The 26,604-nt window shown below is 26.2% G+C and overlaps 2 protein-coding genes across 5 annotated transcripts in view; one reads left to right on the top strand and one right to left on the bottom strand.

Moving 5' to 3' along the window:
- Positions 1–6,198, top strand: part of LOC129981172 (nostrin-like) — a 110,898-nt gene extending 104,700 nt beyond the window's left edge. For 2 of the 3 annotated variants that reach the window (XM_056091888.1, XM_056091889.1), the window contains exons 9-13: positions 203–400; positions 2,284–2,409; positions 2,631–2,748; positions 4,094–4,216; positions 5,133–6,197. In XM_056091888.1, coding sequence (XP_055947863.1) covers positions 203–400; positions 2,284–2,409; positions 2,631–2,748; positions 4,094–4,216; positions 5,133–5,236 — 669 coding nt within the window. In that variant the 3' untranslated portion in view covers positions 5,237–6,197. Of the gene's footprint in view, positions 1–202; positions 401–2,283; positions 2,410–2,630; positions 2,749–4,093; positions 4,217–5,132 lie in introns of all 3 variants that reach the window. The other variant, XM_056091890.1, reaches the window with a different exon arrangement.
- Positions 6,199–6,330: 132 nt separating this feature from the next.
- On the bottom strand, positions 6,331–26,583 carry LOC129981925 (carbonyl reductase [NADPH] 1-like). 2 transcript variants are annotated; one of them, XM_056092981.1, is made up of 9 exons: positions 26,412–26,583; positions 20,709–20,790; positions 17,433–17,611; positions 16,796–16,908; positions 16,161–16,286; positions 11,837–11,978; positions 8,774–8,837; positions 8,356–8,491; positions 6,331–6,491 (listed from the first exon to the last, which is right to left on the bottom strand). In XM_056092981.1, the coding sequence occupies exons 1-8, from the start codon at positions 26,430–26,432 to the stop codon at positions 8,382–8,384; spliced, it is 837 nt and encodes a 278-aa protein (XP_055948956.1). In that variant the 5' UTR covers positions 26,433–26,583; the 3' UTR covers positions 6,331–6,491; positions 8,356–8,381. The 2 variants fall into 2 exon arrangements, with proteins under 2 accessions (XP_055948956.1, XP_055948957.1); XM_056092982.1 differs by lacking the exon at positions 26,412–26,583 and adding an exon at positions 25,909–26,014.
- Between the last annotated feature and the right edge of the window lie 21 nt (positions 26,584–26,604).

Genomic DNA, 26,604 nt, shown 5'->3' with positions numbered 1-26,604 from the left:
ATGGAAGACATTAAGTAATAATTGGGTAAATTTTATAAACATCGCTAATACACGTCACAATATTCAAAAACGTTTCTTTTTTTTAAAAATCAAATTAAAAAAAAAATTGAAGTAAGTTTTTCCAAAAGTTCGCATAATATAAATACTACATCCTTGTACTCACTATTTTTCTTTTTTCCCCATAATCATAATCCTTTTTCAGGCTGAGAACTTGAGCTACGAAATGAAGAAAGAGAGACGGAAAGAAATTCTGCAAAGGTTTCTATCCCTTCTGAAGCACGATTTGGAACTCGAGAGGAAAGGCAAACAGGGCGTCGAAAATTTGGCTAAAGTCTTCCAAGAGACGCCCACTTTCGGAGACGCCGATGCTCAGCAAGATGTCTTTGAAAAGCTGCAACACGTAAGAAGAGTGTTTTCTTTCATGTAATTTAGTTTAATTATATGTCACATGTTTCAAAGCTACAAGAAGTCAATTTAAGATGGATCTCATCATTTTGAACTGTAGTCACTTGACGAAGATAAAACCGAAACCATTATCTTCCTTCTCCAAACTTTCTTGTCAACTCAAACGGAAAACATTACTTCGTTTCACGAATATACCAGAAAACATGGAACACAGATAATTCAAAATACAACTAAGATATACTGCACTTTCAGAAATTAACAACACAGCAAATCACAAATTAAATAATAGTAGTGGTACTATCAATAGTGCTCACCGTTTAATAGCTTATCAGCTCGTTTTAAGAATAGAGAGATTAACTCTTTTAGGCATCTCGAGTTTATATAGCTTTTCGACAGTTCGTGGTATCACATGGAATTCTGTTGAAGAATTTTCAGATTTCGGTTTCGAAGAGAGATAGGGCCATTGTTCTTGCATTTTCCAGAATCTTCATTTGAAGCTACGGATGGAAGTCAATAGCTCATCACCCATTAACAATATTTGTAAATTTAAATGTCGTCCTCATCATCTGACCATGGTTTAAAATGACGAAGTCCATCCCAAAACAGCCCTAGTGTTGCTTTAAACTTTAATATAACTAAACAAACAAAATCAACAACACTTTTCTAAAAATTACTTTCTGGAATGCATGCCTTTCCATTAGAATCCATTTCCTTTGTTAATAAAAAGATAATGTGCCTATGATTTTACTGATAAACATTGGAGATTATTACTACCCCTTGCATTTTTTATTTACTAAAGAATTTCATTGAGTCTGTTCTCTTGACCGTCTTTCATCCTAGTAATAACTAACTTACTGGAATAATCATCAGAATTTTTACAAAAAAAAAAAAAAAAAAAAAAAAAATAATAATAATTTTTTTACAAATGTATAGATATTTATTAAAAATACTCTAAAGCTTTTTTGAAATTGCAGTGGAATATTGGAATACTGATAATGAGATACATTTTTAAAATCAAGCTACTCAACAGCATTGTTACGATACTTTCATGTTATTGAGCAACATTTCCCAATATTGAAAAATATCGTGAATATATTATACAATATTTTGTATTGAATACTGAATGCATAAAAAGTTTTAAAAATGTAAAGACAATGAATTTTAATGTAAACCAACATATCCGAAAACAATATATTACCGTATTTATTTCACAAATACTTGAAACAAAAGAAAGCGTCTTCGATGAATAATCTAAATATTCCATTTTAAGGCAAATTAATTGCTTAAATAATAGTTCGCATCCTTAGTTTTGAAGAAGGAAATAAGTTCAAAGATTTTGTAAGCATTTGCTACAGTTTCCAGTAGATTTTTCAACACTAGTATTTAAAATTCCTTTTTGGCAATTTTGATTTGAGTCATTGCATGGCAATGCGTGAAAAAAATTAAATGTACAGCCTTTTGGTGGTTGAAATTATAATTGTTGCAGGAAGGTTTTCAAATGATGAAAATTGTCAAAAAAAAAAAGTTTAATTTTGGTAAAAAACTAATTTTTAACCTTGGAAAAAAATTAAATGTATAGGAACTAAATTTATGTATATCTGGTTCATTTAAGGAAAGGAAACTGTTTACTATCCTGCCCCTTCCTAGTAAGGAAATGTCCCAATCTTTTTCAGAATTAAAATGGAAAAAATTCAAGAGTTCAAATAGCGATTTTTACATACATTTCTAGGAATTTTGAGTATATTTTTATAAAAATTTGTTCCCCTACATAAATTTTCATATGTGACAAAATTACTAAAAAAGAGGGAAAAATCTTTTATAAAAATTAGAAAATTTAAATATTTAAGTCTTAGTACTTTTTTTTTTTTTTGTTAATAGATGAGGGCTATGCTCACCTACCTAGAGGCCACAAGATTTAAGATGCAATGCACTCTTGCTGAATTGGATGGACGCAATAAACCTACACATCCTTTAATTAATCATATGGAAGTTAAAAACAAACAGGTAAGATTTCATGCACTTATAAACAATTATGTTTAAGTTAAAATGTTCAACAAATTTAGATAGATACCTTATTAAAACCATCTTAAAAATTTAAAATGATATAATACAGAAAATTCCATTTTAACCTCTGTATTTTTTTTAAATTTATGATATGGTGCATAATATAATAATTGTAGAATTCTTATTATGTAAGGGATAAAAATGCATTGTATTTATTACAGGGAATGAATCAAACCATTCTAAAAATCCCTCATTGGGTAAGGATGGAGAGGCGAAATTCTGGCAGCAGTGGTTCTGGATCAAATGACTCCCATGACATTGATATATCACAAGTACAAGGTAATTTCTTTAGTTCTTAATTGATTTTTTAATATGCACTTTTAAAGATATATCTATGCAGAATGCCAATAAGTAAATCTTTTTAACTTTAGATAAATTTTTAATAAAAGATTGGTGTAAAATTAAGTTTACAATGAAACAAGTTTCAGTGTAATTATCAATGTGCAAAAATTTTTTTCTACAAATTACTTACTATCTTGTTTATCACTCAAATAGCTCTTTATGATAGATGATTAAACAATTTTTTTGTATAAAGAAAAACTTAATGATGGTTAATGGGCAATTACTGATAATACTTTTTGCTTATCTACTCCTAAACATGAAAAAAGGTTAATTATATTTTGTCTATAAATCTTGTATGAAAGACACACAGAATTTCAATTATCCAAGAAATTGTCATACTTGGGGAAACTTTCTGTTGATACAATCATGTTTTAATAAAATAATACATAAAAATATACTTGAATTATATATGCTTCATGATGCTACTGTCAAAAATAGTACGAGTTACCGTTCATTTCATAAAGCCACTTCCACTCTTTTTGGACATTTTCATTCTTCAGAAGGATAAGCAAGAAGAAAACTTTTTAAGCACTTAAATGTAAATATCCATTTTCAAAAATTTGATTTGTAATATTTTTTTAAGTACTTCAAATTTATGATGAATCTATAAATCAGAATAAAATGTTCATATTTGTTGCTTAACAAAATCATCTTCAAATTTTATTTCATCCCTATTTAGGTAAAATGAAAGATGATTAGGCAAATGGAGAAAAATACAGAGGATTTTGTTTCTAAAAACTGACAATAAATATAACTTGCATGGCATTTAACAACATTTTTACATTTTTTTATACATGTGTACATCATTCTTGACAGCTAATAATATTAAATTGAATAGAATGAACTTAGCATTAAAATTGTATTTAAGAAATTGATACAGCATTTTGATTTGAACTTTTTAATGACATATTGCCTTATAAATATGAAGTTAAATTAATTTTGCATTTAATTTCATTGTTTGTAAACCCAGCACAATTAAAGGGAATATTCAGTAAATCATAATAAACGACTACACCAAGATATAGCAAAAGAATTTTATTACTATGAATGGCAATTTATTAATGGTTTAGATGCTTTCTAAAAATAATTTATTAATTTTTCAAAATGGATTACTAATTTAAAATAAAAAAATGCGATTTTCATAAATGGCTGGAACAATCTAAAAACTTATTCATTTTACAGAGAATTTAATGTTTTAACCAGTAACAAATTATGGAATTTTTTAAATGTATTTAAGCAATTTAGATAAATAATTTTTTAATGTGATGTTTTATTTCAAAAGATGCACCAGATGACCTATATGCCAATGTACCGGCTCGTTCAAATGGTGTATCTTCAATGACACAGTGCCGTGCATTATATGAATATGAAGCTAAATTAAGCGATGAACTCTCTCTTCAGCCAGGTAATTTTTATACCAATACTCTTAAATAAAGACTTTTAAAATATTTATTTATTAATTTTAATAACAAAGTATCCATTAGGCTTCAAAAGAAAAATATGTTCTTATAATTTTTTTTCTCTAAACATCTTGTTTTTAACTTAATTTTTAATTTTCAGAAATTAACTAACAAACAAACAAAAACTTGTTTGCTAATATCATTACATTAAAAGTATCAGTACATTAAAGACTTATGAATTTTTTCTATAACTGTTATAAGAAGCCTTGGATACCTTATTTTAAAAAGTTTTAGTGGAACATACATACTTCCACACACTCTTTAATTTGGTCCTTTATAGGGGGAAAAAAAAAATCTATTTGAAACTTATTAATTCATAAATTTATTAAGATATATATACATTTAAAATAAGTATATAAAAAGTCACCTTTCAAAATTAAAAATTTAATACAGATACAAAAAATATATTTTCTCTTTTTTTTTTAATCGGGTAGAAAACTGTTTCAGTGACAAAATGTAAAAAGCTTTGAGAAATCTCATCAATGATTTTAAAAAAAAATGTAGTAGATGTTTCTAGATTTTATTCAAAAAACATCACGAATTTTAGAGCACCTATTTGATTTCAAATTAGAATTATGAAAAATATCAATTTTTAGTGTTTGAAATTGGTTAGAATCTTATTAAATATTTAAATAAATTTAATAATACACTATGGATTTTTCCTATGCTTTCAAATTAAAAATTGTCATTCACAATAAAGTTTTTTCTTTTTGTTTTATTCAATATTGTTTAAAAAATATTTGTCTAAAATTATAGAAGAAAATTTTCTTACTCCTGATTTGAAAACTTCAAATTTGTTTTTAAGCACTTTTTAATCAATAAATGCCAAAATTCTTGACTGAAATATTTTTTTTTTCATAGGTGATATCATTATTTTAGTACAAAAGACAGAAGACGGCTGGTGGCAAGGAGAGCTTAACGGGAATGTGGGAGTTTTCCCATCCACTTATGTTGAAGAACTATAGATTTATTATTGAAGTATTTCTTTTTCAAGGGAATCAAAATACATTAAGTGCAATTCTTATTACCAAAAGACTGACAAATGCAGTAAACAGGTAAATTAATTTTTAACCCTGTGTTTGGTGAAACTGACCAAAATGTTTGTAGCTTGATTTATCACCGCATGCCATTGAACTTTTCTTTCACATCTTCTAGTTATTAAGAAAATCTGGAAGAATTATAAGTCATTTTCTTCATGTTATCAAAAATAGAATTTTGTGAAAATTTATTGCTTAGAAATGATTAATGGTTATTATCACTTTATATTTTAAGGAGAATAATCATCAAACCTTTGTTTCAGTGCCTGTAACAAAAGTTATTAGATTTGTTAGCTTTGTTCTTATCATGAACTATTCATATTTCTAAGATTTCATCATATACAATTCGGACATAAAATTATTCAAAAATAAATCAGAATGAAGTAAATAAGAAATTGCTATTATTTTTATTATATTTATGCACTGAAAAAGTTAAACTTATGGAAAATTTTATATTATTGGTTTTAATGTTATGCATGCCTTCAGCAAATCTAGACATATCAATCTTTTCAATACAAACAAATATATGAATAAGATATTTTTAATACTAGCATATATTTGATATAAATGCAATTCTTTAAATTGATAATAATGTGGTAGCCTCTTTTTTTATAATAATCTACATACAATATCAATGAATTAGTGATCTACAATGAATTGGAATACATATGCCTTACTTGTATATTTCTATTCAAACAAGATAATTTTGATAATGATTATACAAAATCATTTATTTCTAAATCTCTTGTAATTTCTGATATACTTATTTAGAGAAGTATTGTTGTATTTTGCCATACTGATGTAAAAGTTGTTCCTATATAGTTCATTTGTAAATACAAAGAATTTAAAATGTTGAATTATTTTTAAGTTATATTGTACATTTGTATATATTACTGAAGTTCCCCATTCAGAATTGCGAAAAAAATGATGAATAAAGTAATGGTTTAAACAGCCTGTATTTTTTTTCTTTCAATTGTACTCAAACAAATGAAAAATCAAACATTGAAAAATAACTCAGGAAGAAAAGCATGCTAAAAAATATATTTATTTAAAAATAAAAAAAAGATAATTTTGTTTTTATAACAAAACATAAAGTTTCAAAATTTTCAAATGAAAACAGAACTTATTTAATCTCAATTTTCTAAGTAAGTGGATTAATATACTTCATATTCCAAACCATCACCTGAAATGAAAAATAAAATTACTATTCTAATTAGTACCAGTATAAAAAAAATCAAACAATGACTTAACATAGATTATGTAAACTTGTTTAAACTCCAGGCATACTGCAATTCAGTGAAAAAATTCCCATGATAATAAAAATTTATTATGATTAATGTAAATGTGTAATATAATTATTACCATTACTTGACTAGGGTGCAATGTGTGATCAATTAGTAGCAATATTGACACACAAGAACATAATAGGATTGTCAATATTTTTGAGATGGATTTAATACATCTCCTGCTAAATTACTCTGAAATTACATTGACAGAAAATGTGTGAATATCTATCAAAAACTATGGTTTCTTTAATGTTTTTAATGAACCAGAGGAATAGTGATTTAAACTGAGACAGAATGAATCAAAAGAAACTACTTACATAGGTGAAAATGCTTTGGAAATATATATATATATATAAAAAAATTAAAGAAGACATAATTTTTTAATTTGTTTTGTGTATAACAATGTACAAAATTATCATATTTTAACATTTTTCAGTTATTTACACCTTTTTGTTGATCCCTTCACATTTCTTAAAAATGCTCTGGATACAGTCAATATTAAAATGTAGTAATGTATGTATTAAATATATTCACAATGTATTATAATCATCTTTGTGTTCATGAAATGATATGTTTTGCACCAGATAGTTTGAATGGGGGTGGGGGGATCGAAGCAAAATAGCACTGTAATCAATAAGAAATTCTTGGATCATTTTCAAATCATTACAGACTTGAAAAACAGAGCATATAAAAAATATGGGATGACAAGATAAATTTGTTTTCATCACACATTTCAAAAGAAACATCCACATGAAAAAAAATAATAAAAATACTTTTTTATAATACTTTATCATAAAATTTCTTTATTTTAAAAATGATTAATGCAGTTGGACCAAAATGTATTAGTTCAAGGAAAGTTAGCTAAATAAATTAATAAACCATAAACATTTATTGACTATGCAATAATGATTAACATGAGAAAATTCTAGAAGCTTGAGTGTGCTTTAATTCTTTTTGTTCTACTATTTTTTAATTTTTATTTTTTGAGTAAAATTAAGAAAGTTTCTTGACCAAGAGCATTCCTTTTTCTTTGTTTTTTTCTTTTTAAATAAATGAAATTATTTTCTTAAATTGTATTTTCTTCACAACAATATTGTAAAAATAAGGGCAAGTATTGAAAAAAAGCAGTCATATTGAGTACCATTAGTAAGATTATAAGTATTAGTTCAAATAAAGTTGAATTGGTTAATTACTTACTTGAATTAAAAAGGTATAGAATTGCAAGAATTTAATACAAGAACAGGTCTTCATACAAAGTTTATATTAATTTATTTAGCTACAAATGAAACTTTGTCAAATACAAAAAAAAAAAAAAAAAAAAAAAAAAAAATGTGGTTGATAAAAAATATGTTGTATAAAATAACTGATTTATATTTGCATTTCTATTAGTAGCCACTGTATGTAATAATGTTAAAAAATATAAAACAACTATTGACAATTGCTGGAATGCAAGGCAAACTTGCTAAATCATATATAGACAAAAGATACGGCTAAAGGGTTAAATAGGAATTAATAAATAACTGTAATCAGTGCAATTATAAAATCATAAAGATGAGACACTAAATATGCAGTATGTGAGAAAAATCAAATACCATGCAAAAGCCAATTAAAAATTGAATATTATGTAAGGTTAGTTCAGCAAACCTTATGTCTAATCTGAATTGTAATGCTTTCATTTATTTATAGAATGTAAACAAATAAATTAGATATATTGGATATTATATTGATACTGCAAATCAAAATAAGTTAGTTAAATCTTACCTTTTGATTGAAATTTTATTCAAATTTCAAGCATTTCCAATCCAAGATCTGACTGTCTTATCATTCCAAACAAATTCTCCACGAGGTGATTTGACATCAGGTGGCAGCAGGGCCAAATAAACAGGAGCTTCAGCACCTGTGCAATAGAAAATAAGTATTAATTTAGAGTAGTATATAATTAATCATGATTTAGTGTAATCTATAATGAAACTTTTATTTATTTGTATTTTTCATTTAAAATTGCACAGTAAGGAAATAAAAATACTGAACTTTTTGTACCTCAGCAAATGACTTTCAGTCACCATTAACTTTGATGGGTCAATTCGGAAAAAAAATTCTTCCAGTGCAGAGTTAATAAATCACATGTTATCTATGTCAAAATATAATGTAAAATCCATAAAACATTAGCATATTTTACCTTGATCAGGTGTCAAGACACCTTTGTGACTTGTCATATCTGTATCCACGTATCCAGGATGAACCTAAGAAACAAAATACAAATGCATATTACAAGACATAGACTTTGTTATACACTAATTTGAACATTAAATATACATTATAAATTCAGGGCCAAATTATTAAATAGATAAATTAAGAAATTATGGAAGACCCGCATACTTTTTTATATATTCTGTTGTATTCTCAGAGTAATCTAATTTTGTGCTTTTAATTTATTTACAAAGACATATTCACTTTAAAATAAAGTATTGCTTAAATTTCAGAAAATTTGCAGGTGACTAGGGCTGTGCCAATTTCCAATATATATATATATATATTTAAAAAATTGCTTTTTTGATATCAGTTTTCGAAAAATACCTTGATACACAGTATCATGACTGTGAAACACGATAAACATCGATGCAATAAATAGATAAACAATATTCATCTTAATTTTCAGTTAGTATTTATTTTTGTTACTTACAGTTTGTATTTATTTACTTCATTTTTTTTCCAGCTTTTTACATAATTTCTGTAATTATTTCTATAACTGCTGTCATATTTTAATATATAAAAATAATTGCTTTAAGCATGTTTAGGCTATTCCCTAAACTGAAAGATACAAGTAACAGTTTATTTAAATATAATAAATCATTTGTGTATATTATTTTCATATATATTTACAATTAATGTAAATTTTATATGCTTTATTTATTTTAAACATGTGAATATCTTCCAGAAATAATGATAAAGCAATTTTGTTATAATTTTTAATAACTTAAGGAATTAAATTAAAAAATCACACAAACAACTGAACTCTAAATGTATCTGTTCAGCAACAGACACTAAACATTATTTAATTTTAAATACATTTACACAGCATTAATCCAATTGATTAATTCAAATCGTATGGTTTAATTAAGTAAGATATTATTTATTATTGCCATTAAAATGTATATTTATTTAAATTTATAATTCAGAATAGATGCATAATGATATATTTGAGAATTGTCATCATTTTCCAAGCATTTTGTTGGCTTAATTCTTTCTACAGTTTTTTTTTTTTATATATATATATATAAATCTACATTTTGTAAAGCATTCCAAAAGTTTACTTATGCTCATATATGTTGCTAAGCAAAAAACTAAATGTATTATAAAATTCAAATTAAAAGGAAAACTTTTTTTTTTTTTAAATTTTAGTTCTAATGATTTTTTTTAAACTCTGAAAAGTCTTACTTTACAATAATAAATTTTTTACTGTCAAAATTGGCATTTTTAAAAATCTTTGTATCATTGCCCAGGGCAACCAAGAGGACGGAGGTTGCAACTCAATATATATACATTTATATCCTTAGTGATTAAATTTCAAATTAAAATGCCACTTCTTTTAGTCAGTAATACAACTATTATTTCTTATAATACACTATTAACAACTAAATAGAGCCAAGATTTGGGAAAAAAAAAAAAAAAAAAGCTTTGCTCAAAATTAGTACTACTGATAACTTCCAAATTCTATCTTTTAGATGGAGAGAAAAATATAAAAACAGCAGTGCAAAACTAAATGTTCAGTAGTAAATTGGAATTAAAAATTTAACATAAGTGTGAAGCTACATGAGATTTCACACAATCTGGAGTGAAAAAATACAAAAATCTTTGAAGTTTTGCAGATCTCCCCAGAATAATATACAAGGGAGATTAGTATTAGCATTTTGAATGCATGACAGAATTATAATGCGAAAGCTTAATCGTCAGCTACAATATCCTTTCTAGATATATAATATATGTTATGCAGTTGTACTAACGTGAGATTTTTCTATCGTTGATGTGTGTTAACACATGTGAACGAAAACTTTATGTAAGTGCCGTTTTTGTGAAAAAAAAATCTCTTTCCTTCCGCCTTCAGAGGACAAGAATGAATAATGGAAAAGAAATAACTCGCTTCAAAACCAGTTTGAATTTGTTATAGGTCTTAAAACGCCTTCCGACATTTAACAAATTTTTGATAATTTTGAACTTCCAATAATGATGGAATTTTCATGACTACTAAGAATCAATCATGGTTGGATTTATGACTGGATTTTAAGGCATTGTATATAAGAAGGAAGTATATTGGTACTTTAAATTTTTAATTTGCATGCTTTTCTGCAGCATGCACTCTTATATTTTCAAAAATGTATATACAGAATAAATATTTTGAAGATTATTTTTAAAGATGGAATGATTCACCTTCATTTAAATATTTGCAATTAGTGTTGTATTCTTCAAGTCATTTTATTTAAAATTACTTAAAAAAATATTTACAGCAAGATACTAAAACCAACTAACTTGCAAACCAACTTTTGAAATAAACTTGCAATGGAATGTTTTATTATTCTACTTCATCATAATATGTTAATACTTAATAACAAATATCTTGTGTTTGATGGAAACCCCAAAATTTATATTACTAAAGGAGCCCCTAGAGAGCTTAATTAGTACTTGAACACAAGGAATGATCAAATTAAATGGAAATCAATTTCAATCTATTCAATATATAAACATTTAATCCAAAGTAAAATAAATTAAAACCAAATTAACAACTTAACCATAATTTGCATATTAGGAGTGATATTTTTAATTCAATTATATTTAAAGAATCATAATGGACTTTTTGTTCAGATTCCAATTGGTTTCTATTTAACCAGTAAAATAATTCCTCATAGAATCTATTTTTATCAATAAATTAGAAAAACTAGAATTATATTTATCAAAATTCTATTATGTTATTAGATGAATTAATATTTAAAAAAAACAAGAAACAATGGATAATTGTAGTTTATACTAGCAGTATCTTTACATATTAAAAATATATCAATTCAGATAAAAATAATTAGTCATATTTTTTTTTTAATATCAAATTTTCTTTAAATGAAAAACAACGGATTTAAATTTTCTCTTGGATTATATTAGAAGTAATAATCAAAATTGAGGGAAAACAAGAAATTGATGCTTAATTTGCAACAAAAATGAATAAAGATGAAATATAAAGCAAGAAACTTACAGCATTAACAACAATATCAGGGCGTGGATCTTCAAGAAACTTCCGATGCTGAATAAAAGTAAGTGCATTCACGCCAATCTTTGAAATGGAATATGCTCGATTTCCCCAACCTTTCTTTTCATGGTTACCAGCCTTGGCATCTCTAAAGGAAATAAACAGAGTTTTTGTACAGATGAAATGGATTTCCTATTTATGTGAATACTTATTAGAAAAATCTGCGTTCAAGATTCCATCATGAAATATAAATTACAGAATAAAAGTAGAAATTAAATTAAGAAATACAGGAGATTCGAATCCCTAGTAACATGCTTTGCTTCAAGGCTTGCTTGATCTATTTTTATTTTATTTTAAAAATTAGCTATTAATAATATATCTATGATAATGTGCACATATACCCACAATTTTATACGGTCAGAATGCTTATGAATATGAATCTAGTAACTACAATAATGAAAAGTATTGCAAAATTTGCTTTAAAAATCACAAAATTAAAAAAAATATATATATTGTAGAAATATGTTTTTGTGCAATAATATACACGAAAGGTATTGGGGAAAAAATTTTAAGTTCATTTCTGACTAATTTTTAATTAAAAATCTTATTAAAATTTTTTTAAACTCTTTCTGAGTAAGCATTTACCCTTCCCCCTCACACACACACACATGACCAATTTGGTACCTCCCGGTTCAAACAAATTGTCCGAGAATGTTTTGAATGGCATTTCTTATGGGCATGTTGAATTTATATACAGTATACGAGTCTATAAACACTATCATGATAAAATATTAAGTTTGTTAGTCAGTATACTATTTCAATTTCAGAATTCACAAATTATTTTTAATATGAATTATCAAAGAAATATAGATGTTATAGAATGTGAAATGCTTCACTAAGGATTAGTTGGTAGCACATCATCTTATTTAAAGAATATCGATAACATTTTATTATAAGGTCAGGTTTTGGGGTAGGAGGGGAATTTTTTTTTATCCAATTAAATAAATATTTTCCCCCTCAATTTCAACGAGTACAAAGCAATATTAAAAGGAACATTTTTACTGATTCTCTAAGCGACTAATTGTTTTATTATGATAGCTTTCAACTCTAAGAAATGGGATTCAAAATTTAATAAAATACAATTTTTAAAATGCAATATTGTTCAAAAGAATCTTTTTTATTTGAATTTTTTAAATATATAATTCAATATCAAATATATATTTTTGAACTCAGCATGGGAATACTGCTCATTAAGTTAAAACTCTATGTTGATAACTATTGTTTCCCTATTTAAATACTCCATATTAGACATTTAAATATTCTCTGGACATCAGTAATAGTATTAATTTTTTTAAATTAAAACTTTAAAGCATTTTTAAAATTTCAATCCACATGGTAAAATTGTTTGCTATTCATGACAGAATATTTATAGCAAAAATGTTAGGTGAATCTTAATCTTATTCACGAAAGTATTCAAAAGTATTGAAAGTTTTGTTGTATGTAAAAGATATGAAATCAGATATAATTTTATCATTTAAAAGAAATGTCAATTTTAGTGTTAAAATTAATATCTTATAGATTCAGAAAGAAAAAAAATAAATTGATTTTTGTGTGTGTGTTCTATTACTACACGTCTTCACCAATATATACTATCATGACTGCTTACTACTCATAAATAGACAAGAAATGATCACTGCTTTATTTTACAAGCATACAAAAAGTAGTGCATTTTACTCACTGACAAATGTAAATTAGTCGTCTTTCATGTTTATGTGCAACTTAGTATTTTAATGCTTTCTGTTAACCAATGCTGTAATGCTTTCTGTTAGCCAAAAATTTCATTGTATGAAGTTATGATTATGGAATATATATATGTTATAAAAGTGGAAAGCAAATTGCAGAACAGTACTCTAAATGTTCATTCATATCTTTAATTTCCATTATCATAGCACTTTTTTAAGCCTATATAATTTATCACATATTTTGCTGCTTCTTATATAAATAGAAATTTGGAAGGAGGTTTAGTTATAAGAATATAATTATTATCAATAGATAATTATAAGAATAATTATAATTATAAGAATAATTATAACTTTGGAAGTTTTTAAGAAGTAATATGCTTAGTAATCAAAAATTTATATTAGAACATACGTATTAAAATTTAAGTTCATTTAATTAAACTGGGATTGAAAAATCAGTATTTTTCAACCAACCATATTAAATGGATTACAAATTATAATAATGCATTATTATAATTATATATATTAAAAAATATCAATATATTATATGCTTAATAAATGATGTATTGATGCCAATTTTTTTATTCTACTTGCGATTATATACAATAATTATAATTATGGCATATTAATCTTATAAAATTTGAGAGTTGTGCAAGAAATATTGTGTACATCAGTAAATTTAAAAAAAACACACACAAATGACTCTTTTCTTTTTAGAAAATCTGGAGTTTGTTATCACTAAATTATTAAGAGTAATAATTTGTCAGAATGTTTATAAAATTAAATAGATAAATCCTACAAAGTAATAATTATGAAATAAATTTCCCTTTTTTCTGGTGTTTGCTATATTCTATAGGTGACATTATCTGAGCTGATGAGTAAAAATTCCAGCTTCTTACAAGGACAGAGACTATCCTCCATTTTTAAAAGTAATGACTGTTAATAAAATAATATGGCAGTAGATATATTTTTTTAAATTTTGATTTAACATTTTTTGCTGCTAACAAATATTTTAAATATATTTTCATACTATAACAATGCAGACAATGATATTTGTTTGAAGGAATGCATGATAAGCAGCATTTCAAGGCCAAATAAAAAACTGTCAATACTTTGGAATTTGTGAAAATACCCCTAAATGCATCATTTTAGGAGAAATACTGAAAACTTAATATAGCAGGAAAACTATTCATAGGAATTGGTTGAAATTTTGCATGTCCCCATAAAATGGTCTTGCTCTTTGATTTATACCAAAATTTCAGTGTGTTGCAATTTAAAAATTCATCAACTCCAATTTTGAATTTTTTTTCACGTATTAATTTTTTTTTAATGTTAAATATGCATGTAAAATGTATAGAATACTTTACATCTTCATAACAAAAACAGGTCAGGTAAGATATTAGGAATTAGGAGCTCTTTCAAATGACATTTTTTTATGATTGTATGATAAATAATATCAGAATAAAGTTGGATGGCTCACCCGCCCTTTTCCTGCGATTGTACAATATTACTTGTGGAAAAAGACAAATATTTCGTATCATAATAATGCTGAATGAACAAAATATAAATAGCATAAGATGAATAAATATATGTACACATTCATTGTTTAATATTAAAACAATCCAAGAAAAAATCTAATTATTTTCTAAAAATAATGTTTTTAATAACCATTTTTTCTAAATTATTTGTAAATTTTTTTAAACCTCTGATTATCTGATTAAGTAGCTAAAAAAAATATAATATAGCTGTTTAGAAAAAAATGAATAAAATATGAGGAAGCTGAAATAACCAAAATCTATATAGCTTTTAACAAAATTGTTGATAACAGTGTTCAAAATGAACATCAAAACAGAGTTATCTTAGGATTAAAGCTTATTTCACAAAATTATTTTAATTGTAACAGCATTTCAGTACTTTGCAAGCATTTTCAAACAATAAAATTAAATTAAAGAATAAAATAAAAAATCTAGAGACAACTATATATTCTGACAGCAGATTTACATATATGAAAGCTTATTAATAAGCTTTCATATGTAACTCTTATAATAAGACTTATTAATATCTCCTTAAAAAATGTATAGGATAGTGTTTTCAAGAACAATTTTCTTATGTTAAAAATGTTGGATAATTCTTAAGATATTAATTGCATAATAGTAAAATTATAAAACAACTTATTAATGCATATTTTAAAAAGTGCTTTCAGAAAAAATACATTCATATATTAATAAGCTAAAAACTTATATATATATATATATATATATATATATATATATATATATATATTTATTCCTCTAGGCTTTCAACAATGTACAGAGACATAGAAAGATGATTTTTCAAATAAGTTCCATTTACATTCAATTTAAAATTAAGACAGTGATAAAGTTTTCAAAGGTTTTCAGAACTAAATTATTATTTACTTTTTCAAAAACAAAAAAAATCTTAAAATTAAGAATAAATTTCAAAAGTAGACATAGTGATTTATTACAAGATAATGCTGAAAATAACAATGCAATATAATGATGGGGGGGGATATTGCACTTTTCAAACAATGATAAACAGAAAAATGTTAAAATAGATAAATAAAAACTCACATTACAAATTGTTTCATGAGGTCACAAAGTTCTTCTTCAGTCAGACTTTCAGACAAAAATTTTTGTTGCAGTTCCTTACTCGTTATATATGACAACTGACCAGCAGAACTGGTTACGTTTACAACTCTGAAAAATATGAAAATTTAGTAATAAAATTTAAAAATGTACACGTTTTTTAAAAAAATAATTTGTAAAACTGTTCAAAATTTTACAGAGCAAAATGAATTGTACACTAATATTTTGTGTTTTACTTTTTGTTACATAACAGTTAACCTTTTCAAAATGTCATTTTTTTTTTTTTTTCATAAAATTCGGTATATTTTCTCATTCATTGCATACAGATTAGTGTAATATTTCACATAACCCTTTTCAGTCATTTAGAGCTTAAATAAAAATTCAATAATTCAAACATCCTCCCCCCCCCCATAAAAAAAAGCTATTAATCAATAGAAATACAAACTGAAATTATTATAAGGAATTCTTCATAAACACTGATATTTGTATGGATTTAAAATAATTGCAAGTTATAATTGCGAGAAAGTTGGAACAGACTTTTTATATTTAAAATATCTGAAAATATCAAACTATTTTTACTTAATAAAACAATGATATAAAAAGTAAAGTATTATAGATACCTTGCATGTGGCCTTAACAATGGAAACAAATGATGGCAAACACTTAGAGTTGCAAAAAAATTAATTCGAACTGTGTTCTCTGCTTGTTCTGCAAATGGCGCAGTATCTGCCATCTGTAAAATCCAGAATGAGGTAGGGAAAAAATGCTTAAGATTGAAAAAATAACAAGTAGGAAGAATAAAATACTTTGAAATAGCCAAGACTTTTCTGAAGGATAGATCTTTTTATTTACTGTGTAAAACCATTATTCCTTTACACAAGGCTGAAGTTGAAAAATGCAAAATGTGGCATTGTAATTAAAATACATGTTAAAATAAAATTTTAAAAAGATTAAATACATATTTTTTAACATTTGTTAAATTATTAAATTCATTAATGAGAGTAAAGCTATTAAAACCTTGTATCCAAAGGATAAAAAATTTCTATCTATCAAAACAAGGAACAATTTTGTTATATTTTAACATCTAAATAATAATAATAATAATTTCAGTATATCTTAGAATGAAGCTAAACAACATGCAGTATATTATTATTTTACACTGCAAATTATGATTTTTATCACATGCAAAATAATACATTTCATCAAGATAAATTAAGAAGCAAACTGTTATAAATACAAAGCTGCAAAAATATTTACCTTGTATGCAATTGCAGCATTATTGACTAATACATCAAGGCCTCCATATTCTTTTTTAAGGAAGTCAGCAAGTGATTTAATAGATTCTATGTTTTCAATATCCAATAAATGAAATTTGGGATTGAGTCCTTCTGCTTTCAGTTGTTCTACTGCAGTTTTGCCTCGTTCTTCACTCCGAGCTTTAAAAAAATTAAGAAGAAATGATTATATATATGCAATAAATTTATTTTATTTGTATTTTTCATATCAAAGTATTTTATTTGCATCTCACAGAACTTAACAGCTGTAAACTTTGCCTTATCTTCAATTGATTTTCCATAAAGATTTGACAGACATACCAATTCTTTAGTTTTCAAATGAGGAGAATACCTGAGTTGATAAAATCTGGAACACATTACCAACTGCCTCTTTCTGTTTTGATTACTTAATTGTACATTCGCTATATTTTTCTTTAATGGTCAAATGTTGGATTGAATACAATATCTTCAAATTTCATAATAATTTGCATCAACTAAAATAAACATATTTAACTTCAAATAAATTTATTCCTAGATTAAAACAACCACAACTATCTTTAAATGATATCCACAACACAATTGAATAGCTTTATGGCATATTATACATATACATATATACTGAAACTTACCTATAATGGTACAGTGAGGACCAAGATAAAATATTGCACATAGATTATTGTTACAGAAATTTTGAACATATAAAATTATACTTCCTTGAACTTTAAATTATCTCAACTTTTTATGAAATGCAAATTTTACTAACAATAAGTAAACAATCTAAAAATACAAATAAAAAAGATATAAAATATATTTATTCCATAAGAAAAGTATGGAAATAAATTATTATTTCTGTTTGCTAACTTTTTGGTACAAACAATATTTGTAGGTGAATATATTTTAACCCATCTAAGGAGCTCAGAGGAACATCAGAAACATTTAGTATAGTTGCAACAAAATCATGAAGAATATTACTCAAGGATCCTCAAAAAGATTTAAATACTGTTTTGAGAAGAAAAAAAAATGCCCATTCTTATCAATCTGATCATCTAGAATTAATCCTGCTAAAAAAAAATTCATTGACTGCACTGTTGAACAATTGTATATCTGTGTCTGTTAAAAATTTTTTCAATATTGAATGGAAAAGTTAAGTCTGCTGAGATTTGGAAGGCACTAAAGCTATGGATAAGCAACTCACACCTTATTCTTTTTCAGGGACTTTAATAAAATCAATATTCACATTTTTCTTCTTTTTTCTTTAAACAACAGAGTCTTCTTTCAACAACGTTAGATTGTGAGTGCTGTTACAGAATTCTAACTTCTGGAGATCCAATCACATGCATTTTTTATACCAGTTGCATATGGATTTGGGAAGTTATCCAAATTACAAAAATTTTTAATCAATATCTTTTGATAGTATCCTTGAAATGAAGATATCTAAATCTAGTATCAATATGCAATTTGATGAAACTAAAACAGAGTATGCGATTATCAATTATGAATGCAACATACTTTTTCTTTCTTCATATCTTTTTGAACTTCAAGCAGCCAGTTGTTAAAGATTATTGTTGCGGCAAGCAAGCAAGCAAACAATTTTGTATAATTACTTTAGCTTGAGTGGCATCACCTTGTTTTATTGTTATTCTAAAATTACTTATATACTTGTACGTCTACTTGTTGTGAAGAATAAATGTATGTTTTACTAACGCCGTCGTCTTTAACAATTATCCTGATCATACAAGTCTTCTTATTTGCTTTTTAGTTAACTGGTATACTTTGACATTTTAAAACACCTTGGCTTTGTGTAATTTCCATTACTTCAATTTCTTCCCATCTTTAAGATTTCTCATTTATAGGATATTGCTTTATCTAATATCAGCTGATAGAACAAACTAATTTCCATTACACTTTACAATCATTAGGAGATGCAAATCATTCTATCCCCCCTTTTTTTTGTTGCTGTTTCCAGAATGCGGAAACATTAATCAAAGTTATTTTCTTCTTCATCTACGATGGTTTGAAAATTAATCCCATAACCTTCACAAAAGGAAGCAAGTTACCCATTGCTGGTTTTGAAAAGATGCAAATTTTCTCTATTTCTTTTAGAAATCATTGATTTACAAATAAGCATATATTACTTTTCCAATTCGGGGAACTATTTGAGGATAGTTTTGCCAACATCCTTATTTATGGTATCTTAAAATTGTTTTTGGATCATCATTCATTTTGCTTTTTTTACACAGACTTGTCTTCAATATTTTTTCCCCCCAAAAAAAGAAGCTACTGACTGCAGAATTTCAGATTTTATTAATGGTATCAATTTGTTTCAATTTTTGATATGATTTTTGCCATTTTTTTAAAAATCCAATGTTTTAGGCTGGGACATTATTTTCAAAACATAAAAATGAATTGCAAGGAAAACATTATCAATCTGGAGTGAGTGGTGTTTAAATTATAAATGGAAAAGTTCAACAGTGACCACTCAGAAAAAGACCCCCCCCCCTCAATTCCACCTCTAATGATTTTAGTTGGCTACCTGTAGAGACTTGAGCTCTGAATACATAGCAAGTAGGCACTTCTTTACAATGCCAATTTCTATGAATTAGACTTCCCTGCAAACCAAACTCATATCTAACTAAAATGATAGAAAGGGTCCTAAAATCAATAGAAGCAACAATGGTGGAGGAGGGAACAACTAAGCATTAACTAAGCATCAAAGACTACCATTTATTACTTCCCTTATAGATCATCACCTTTTTAATGCTGTCTGTCAATATTAAATAAATGGTAAATAAAGTATACAAGAACTGCTCCATGTAGCTTAATGTTAAAACAACACAAACAAAATAAAGATTTTTTTTGTCTTATGTTAGTTAAGAAAATGATGGACCAGTAAAATCAAAATTTAATATATATATATATATATATTCAGAACTGAAAAGTTCAAACATAATACAATAAGGCTTTGACAGCTCAGTTTGAGGACAATTAAGCATCTACAGCAATCTTGAAATACAAAAATTTTCGAAAATATACATACTAATAGCATGCAAAGACTGAATTCTCACAAAATACTTCTAACAAGAAATAAAATAACTTTCATATTTATGCATACTAAATATTTGCAAAACCAATTTATTATAATGTCAAATATCAACATAGGATAATTATAATGTTAATTTATACAAATTAATTATGCTGATTCTATTAATAATGATTAAACAATTTTTATTTACATAATTATAACATTATAACTATTCACCTGTGAGAAAAACATCTCCATCAAATTTTGAGCACAAAGCTCGAACAATTGCATATCCAATTCCTTTATTACTTCCAGTAACCTGAAAAAAAAAATATATTTAAAAATATTATCAATTTTTTTTACATGATTACATGATATAGAAAGCTTCTTAAAAATAAACTACAGAAAGAGTTAATCAAACATTAATAAAATGTAAATTAAAAATATTTATTACATTTATCTGTACATCTCTGCTATTAATAAAAGAGTAAATATATGTATGTTAATGTTCTAAATGCAGCTATTTTATCTAGAGTTACTAAATTTGATACAGAGATAACTTAGAGGACAAAAGTTGAGTTTTTAGCATTTTCTCACATTAATTATTGAAAATATTTTTGTACAAAACTGAATTTTACACCCCTTTAAATATAAAAGAAAAATAATAATAATATCAATTTAGTTGCTATATATAATCTTGGCAATTATTTGAAAAATATTTTTTCTGCCTAATTTTGAACAACAGATTCCCCTGGTATAGAGAAATTCAAGCAATTTTCTTTGCTTCGTCAATTTATTAATTACATGCTTTTCTTTTATTTTTGAAAGCTAAGGAAGAAAGAATTGGCTAATCTTTCTAATGATTAGCCAAGTAGTTTACTTGATGAATGAAAGTGAAATTACTTTAGTACAAAAGATAGCATAAAATATGAAACAGATTCCCCAGATACTTAATTTTTTAATAAAGTATGATATTATGGAATTCAACTGCACCAGGAAAATCTCATGTATGCAATATACAAAGAAAGTGTAAAGATATTAAATTTTCACAATTTTAATTTCTGTCACAATTTGATGTTTAACTCTCTGAATTCCTCTGCTCTTTGAAATGTAATTCTGTTAAAACCCAAAATGGCCCAAAGTAAAAATAATAAATGATCTGTAAAATTAGTTAAAAAGAACATTTTATTTGTTATATTTATAATTAAAATTGTTTAAAGATCTGAAATGAAAATGATCTAGCTTTGAAAAACACTTAATATTGTTTTGAATACAGTTTTCAAAATTATTTGATTTATTATTTTTTACATACTTTCCAATATCATGCTTTACATCAATATGCATTTAAAATTAAAATTTCCTCTGTTTTTTTTTTTTATCTGGTTCATGAAAGTACCATGTATTTTTACATAAGTAAATTTACCACAATATTAGAAAATGTAATTTTACACATTTGGTCTTTTATTTATGTGGTTTAAAAACCTAAACTTATTTTTATGTCATACTCATAGGATTTTAGAACTGAAAAAATTACAGCTTTTCCGTTTCACCATGCATAGTTATAAGACAGTGTGAAAGCATTCCATAATATAAGATACAAATCACATTTTTTAAATCTTGTGCAGTTAGAATGGTTGTTGAAGTTCTTTCTCCAGGAAAAACCACAAAATTGCAAACACATGTTTCACCTTTTCCACCAACCGGCCTTGCAAATTCTATACTGCTGACACGCTGATTTCTGCTTCAGATGAAAAATGCAAGATGTAAAGCAAGAGCATCTTTGGTGATAACATGTTTTACATCCTACACTCCTCGTTCGAAACAGAAACCTGCCTGCCAAAATAGAATTAGCACAGCTGAATGGGCCAGGTCAGAAGTGAAAGGATTAAACCTAGATAGTTCAAGGAATTTAACACACTGTGTTTGTTACATATCACCAAGACATATTCAAAACACTAAATTCCTTCTCTAATCATCAAAGCCATTAAGTCTAGTATGGGTTATTTTACTACAATTAATTTTATATTATTTATATTACAAGCAATGCTTTTTTACAGCTGAATATGATTATTGTTTAGTGGAAACACTTATAACTTAATAACAAAAGTATAGAGTGTCAGTTGTTGACTGACAAATAAAGGCAGATATCTATCACTAACAATATATAGAACAAATTTGTTGTAATTATCCTTTAAAATATTGTAACTATCTGTTGTAATTATTCTTTTCAAGTGTTTGAGAGTCATTTTCAACATAAGTTACATTTCCAGTTACATTTTTTTTTTATTAAAGTACTGATTCTTTTACATTACAAAAACAAAAATTGAAATTTTAGAAAAAATTCTTTTATTATTTATATGTTACTCTGCAATTTAAATGCTAATTATCAATAAAAAAAAGTTTTGGCATAACTAGATCTTCCAGAATTACATCTGTACTCCCTTTCAATTGAGCACCCTGAAGGGGTCTTCAAACATAGATCTTCAGAATGCACAGAAGTTTGCTTACAACAATGAAATTTTCTTTGATTGTAGCAGTGTTCTTCTGTTTGAGTAAAATCAGAATTAGCCCATTTTCAACAACACCCTTCATTTCAAATACTAAATATTAATTATAATATACAAATTATAAATTCCTTTTGGTAAAGGAGAACTTCCTTTAAATAAAAGCATTATTAACTGCTAATTGTGGAAAAACAAAAATATAAACCGCCATTATTTCGATCATTTTCTCACAACAACAACAAAAAAAAGTATTTCCTGCATTAATCGGCTAAATTAAGACCTCCCATGAGTCTATTATATTAAGCCAAAATAATTGGCACTGAACTGACAGTTCTTTGGCTGCCTTTTCTCCTACACACATGATTTATTTATTTTTTTTGCACTTAATGGATATTTTTTTTTTTTTTAAATCTAATGAACTGGTGCACAACACACCTGGAATGTCTTCACATTGAAAAGTAGGGATTGTATTAATTTCTTTTAAACTTTTTGCTTCTAAAGGCAATTTTTTTCTGTTGGGCATAACAATTCCACAAGTAAAAATTCTAATTTTATGTTAATCCTGCAAAAAATTTACACATAAGAAATAGAGATCAAATATATTGTATATATGACCTAAACCTTTTGCAAGATGCATCACCACACTGTATTCTAAACTATTCTTTGTTCTTAGAGTGTTATCAGATTTTCTGCATCTCAAAATTCAAGATATTTCTTAAATATGGAGTACATAACATACTTATTATATTTTTATACTTTATTTTGCTGATTTCAAAGACATGTGCCAAATTATTTCCAAATGACTTTTAAATTTCACAAGATATTTATCCATTGAAACTTTTGGTGTAAATTTAAAAAGTACCGTAAACCTTTCTTTCAGAGAAAGTGAAATCATCATCTTTCTTCAATTCTGATTCCTTATCAGATATGTGAAAATAATGCTCAATTTTCAGAAACCTATGTTCCACATCAGGCTTTTCACTCTCTCATTTCTAAGGATTATGATTTCACCACAAAACGATTCAACCTCGGTACCTTGATTATGCCTATTACAAACAAAACTGTAAAAAATGTCGAAATTTCTTTTATGCAAGCAATTGGATATCAAGGCTTATCTTCATATCCTTGCTGCACAATATTCCACATGCTAGTTTGTGTTCAATTGCATATGCTCACAAATTTCATCTATCAAATTAATTTTTAAATATTGTAATGTTGAAGAACTTGTGGATAAATTATGGAATTGGCAGGGCTCGATTTAGCCTAATTGGCGCACAGGGCAAAAACATCTTTGGGGGCTCTCCTCTGCTTTACTATGTGGGGGCCAAGCAATTACCCCATATGCCCCCGTCTTAGTCAGGCTCTGGGAATCGGCTCGAGAGCTGATCAAATTTCAGAATGGAAATATTTTGATTCTCTATCAAATTTTATTCTCACTCCAAAATCTTTTCCAAGTTATCATTTTCGCAAACTTCAATGTCTTTTTTGTTATCAGAATCATTTACTAGCAAAGAAATCATCTTCATCTTGAATAGAACTTGAAGTGCCAAATCTATCATTTTCATCAATTAAATCTAAATTGGATTCATCTGTATTAACAAAAACTCTTATTCATTTCTTCTTAAATAAGGCATTTTAGCAAGAGCTAGAAAGAGAGCAGTTTAGAGTAGCTAGAAAGCAGAAAGCATAATATAAACTAAGCACTTGCCCTCAAATATTTCTGGAAATTTCAATCAGTAGTGACAGTCACTACAAAAAAGATCAGAATACCTCATACAAATACATGACCTTGTTTAAAATGAGGAAGGAAATAAACATGTGCCATTCTGACCTGTGGATATCTGAATTACCAGTTGTTTTGACAAAATTGGGAGCCAGGAAGCTAAGAATACTTTGTAGAGGGAATTATAAACATCAAGTTATGAATAAGACATTTAAATGAAATTATATACAACCAATATTTTCGGAAAACCAGTTGAGAACCAAAGGTGATTAGTCTTTATATAAATGTTATAATAATAGGTAATATAAAATTCTGTAAAATGAATAGCAATCTTTCTAATAAGAATGCATTGATAAAGGGTTTATAATAAAGCCACTACGTAGTGCAGAAATCTAGATATTAAAGCTAATTAGTCTCTTTATATTAGAGCTTATATTGCTATTTGGCAATTATATTTGACATTTTAGTCTGTTAAAAGTATTTCTTTTGATACCAGATTAAGCAACATTCATATTCTCAACTAGTATGAAGGTTGCCAGTCTGAAATGGGTCTTTAAATGCAAAACTAAAATATTATTTAATGCATTTTGAGTTGGGAAAAAATAAACAGACTTGCATCTTAATATTTTATTTTGAATAGGGGTGATTTTTTTAAAAAAAATTGTACAACTAATAATGCCATAAAAATTTTTGAGATCAAAATTAAAATTCGAATATGCATAATTCATATATTCCACACACCATTCTTCATTTTTTAATATTATAATATTTACCAATCAATCCAATGGTATTAGAATGAAATTAATTTTCACTTTTCTAAAATACATATAATCTATCCCCATTTATGGTCAGAAACTTAATTTTAAGCCATGCCTTTACTTTAAGCTATTTCTAATACTTATCCATGAGGAATAAGTACTAGCAATATTTTGAGTTACATAAAAATTGAAATCCTCTCATACCTAAAATTCTACCAAAAATTAGATATTTAGTATACTGAAATTGTAAGCAATTTTGATAATAGCAAATGTTATAAATACAAAATTTTCTAAACAGGCAATTATTAATTTAGCTTTTTTTTTAACTTTGTTATTTCCTTGTTTTTTTTAAATCTATGTAGTACTTCAGCTATTTTGCAAGAGAGGCAAAGGCAAAGCTGAAGACTTTTAGCTCAGACTACTTAGCTCTAAACAATGATATACATCTTCACCTTATCAACTGACATCACTTTGGTCCATTTCTTATCTACTTGCTGCTAACAGAATGTATCAATGACAGCATAACAAGATCCGTCTTTGATGCCTAAACAATACGCAGCGATCTTCCAATCAAATGAAATACTTTTTACCATGAAAAAAAATAAGATTTTCAGTATTAATGTTTATTATAATTTTTTTAATTAGTAAACAATAAATAGAAGCAGGATTTTTTTTAAACATACAGTGTTGCTTGATGATTAATAATAAACGAACAAAAAAGGCTAATTTAATGTAAAGATGTTTATTAATAATTCCATTGTAATAAAAGAGAAAGCATATCAATATTCAAAATTCATGACAGGCACATTAATAAAATTTTAAAGCATTTTTTTCCGATTAAACTAAAAATTATGTTAAAACTTGATGTCAATGATGAGTTATATAATTATCTTGAGCGAATTAACAATAACATTTTCAAAATGCCTTTAAAATAAGAAATAAAGTAAATACTTACAACAGCAACTCTTTGAGCCATGGTTTTCAGTTATAATAAGACTTCAAAAAGTTAATAATGAAAATCGTTGTTATTCAACAAAAGTCGGCAGTAGCAAAATAAAAACAAACCACACGTTTTCGAAATCAGAGCAAAATGTGACAAATACTACACACGCACATGCCGGTGTAGCTTTCGAGAAAACAAGTGTATG

This window comes from Argiope bruennichi, chromosome 8, assembly GCF_947563725.1.
Source record: "Argiope bruennichi chromosome 8, qqArgBrue1.1, whole genome shotgun sequence".
Classification (NCBI taxonomy): Eukaryota; Metazoa; Arthropoda; class Arachnida; order Araneae; family Araneidae; genus Argiope; species Argiope bruennichi.
The sequence above is the reverse complement of the archived record's forward strand: the minus strand, read 5'-3'. Positions and strand labels throughout refer to the sequence as shown.

Bases quoted from the DNA above. Each gene is read 5' to 3' on its own strand.
- LOC129981925 (XM_056092981.1), bottom strand. From the start codon at position 26,432: ATGGCTCAAAGAGTTGCTGTT. The intron at 17,612-20,708 runs GTGAATAGTTAT...ATTTTTTTAAAG, and splicing joins TGGAGATGTTTTTCTCACAG to CTCGGAGTGAAGAACGAGGC. The intron at 11,979-16,160 runs GTGAGTTTTTAT...TATTTCCTTTAG, and splicing joins CTCATGAAACAATTTGTAAT to AGATGCCAAGGCTGGTAACC.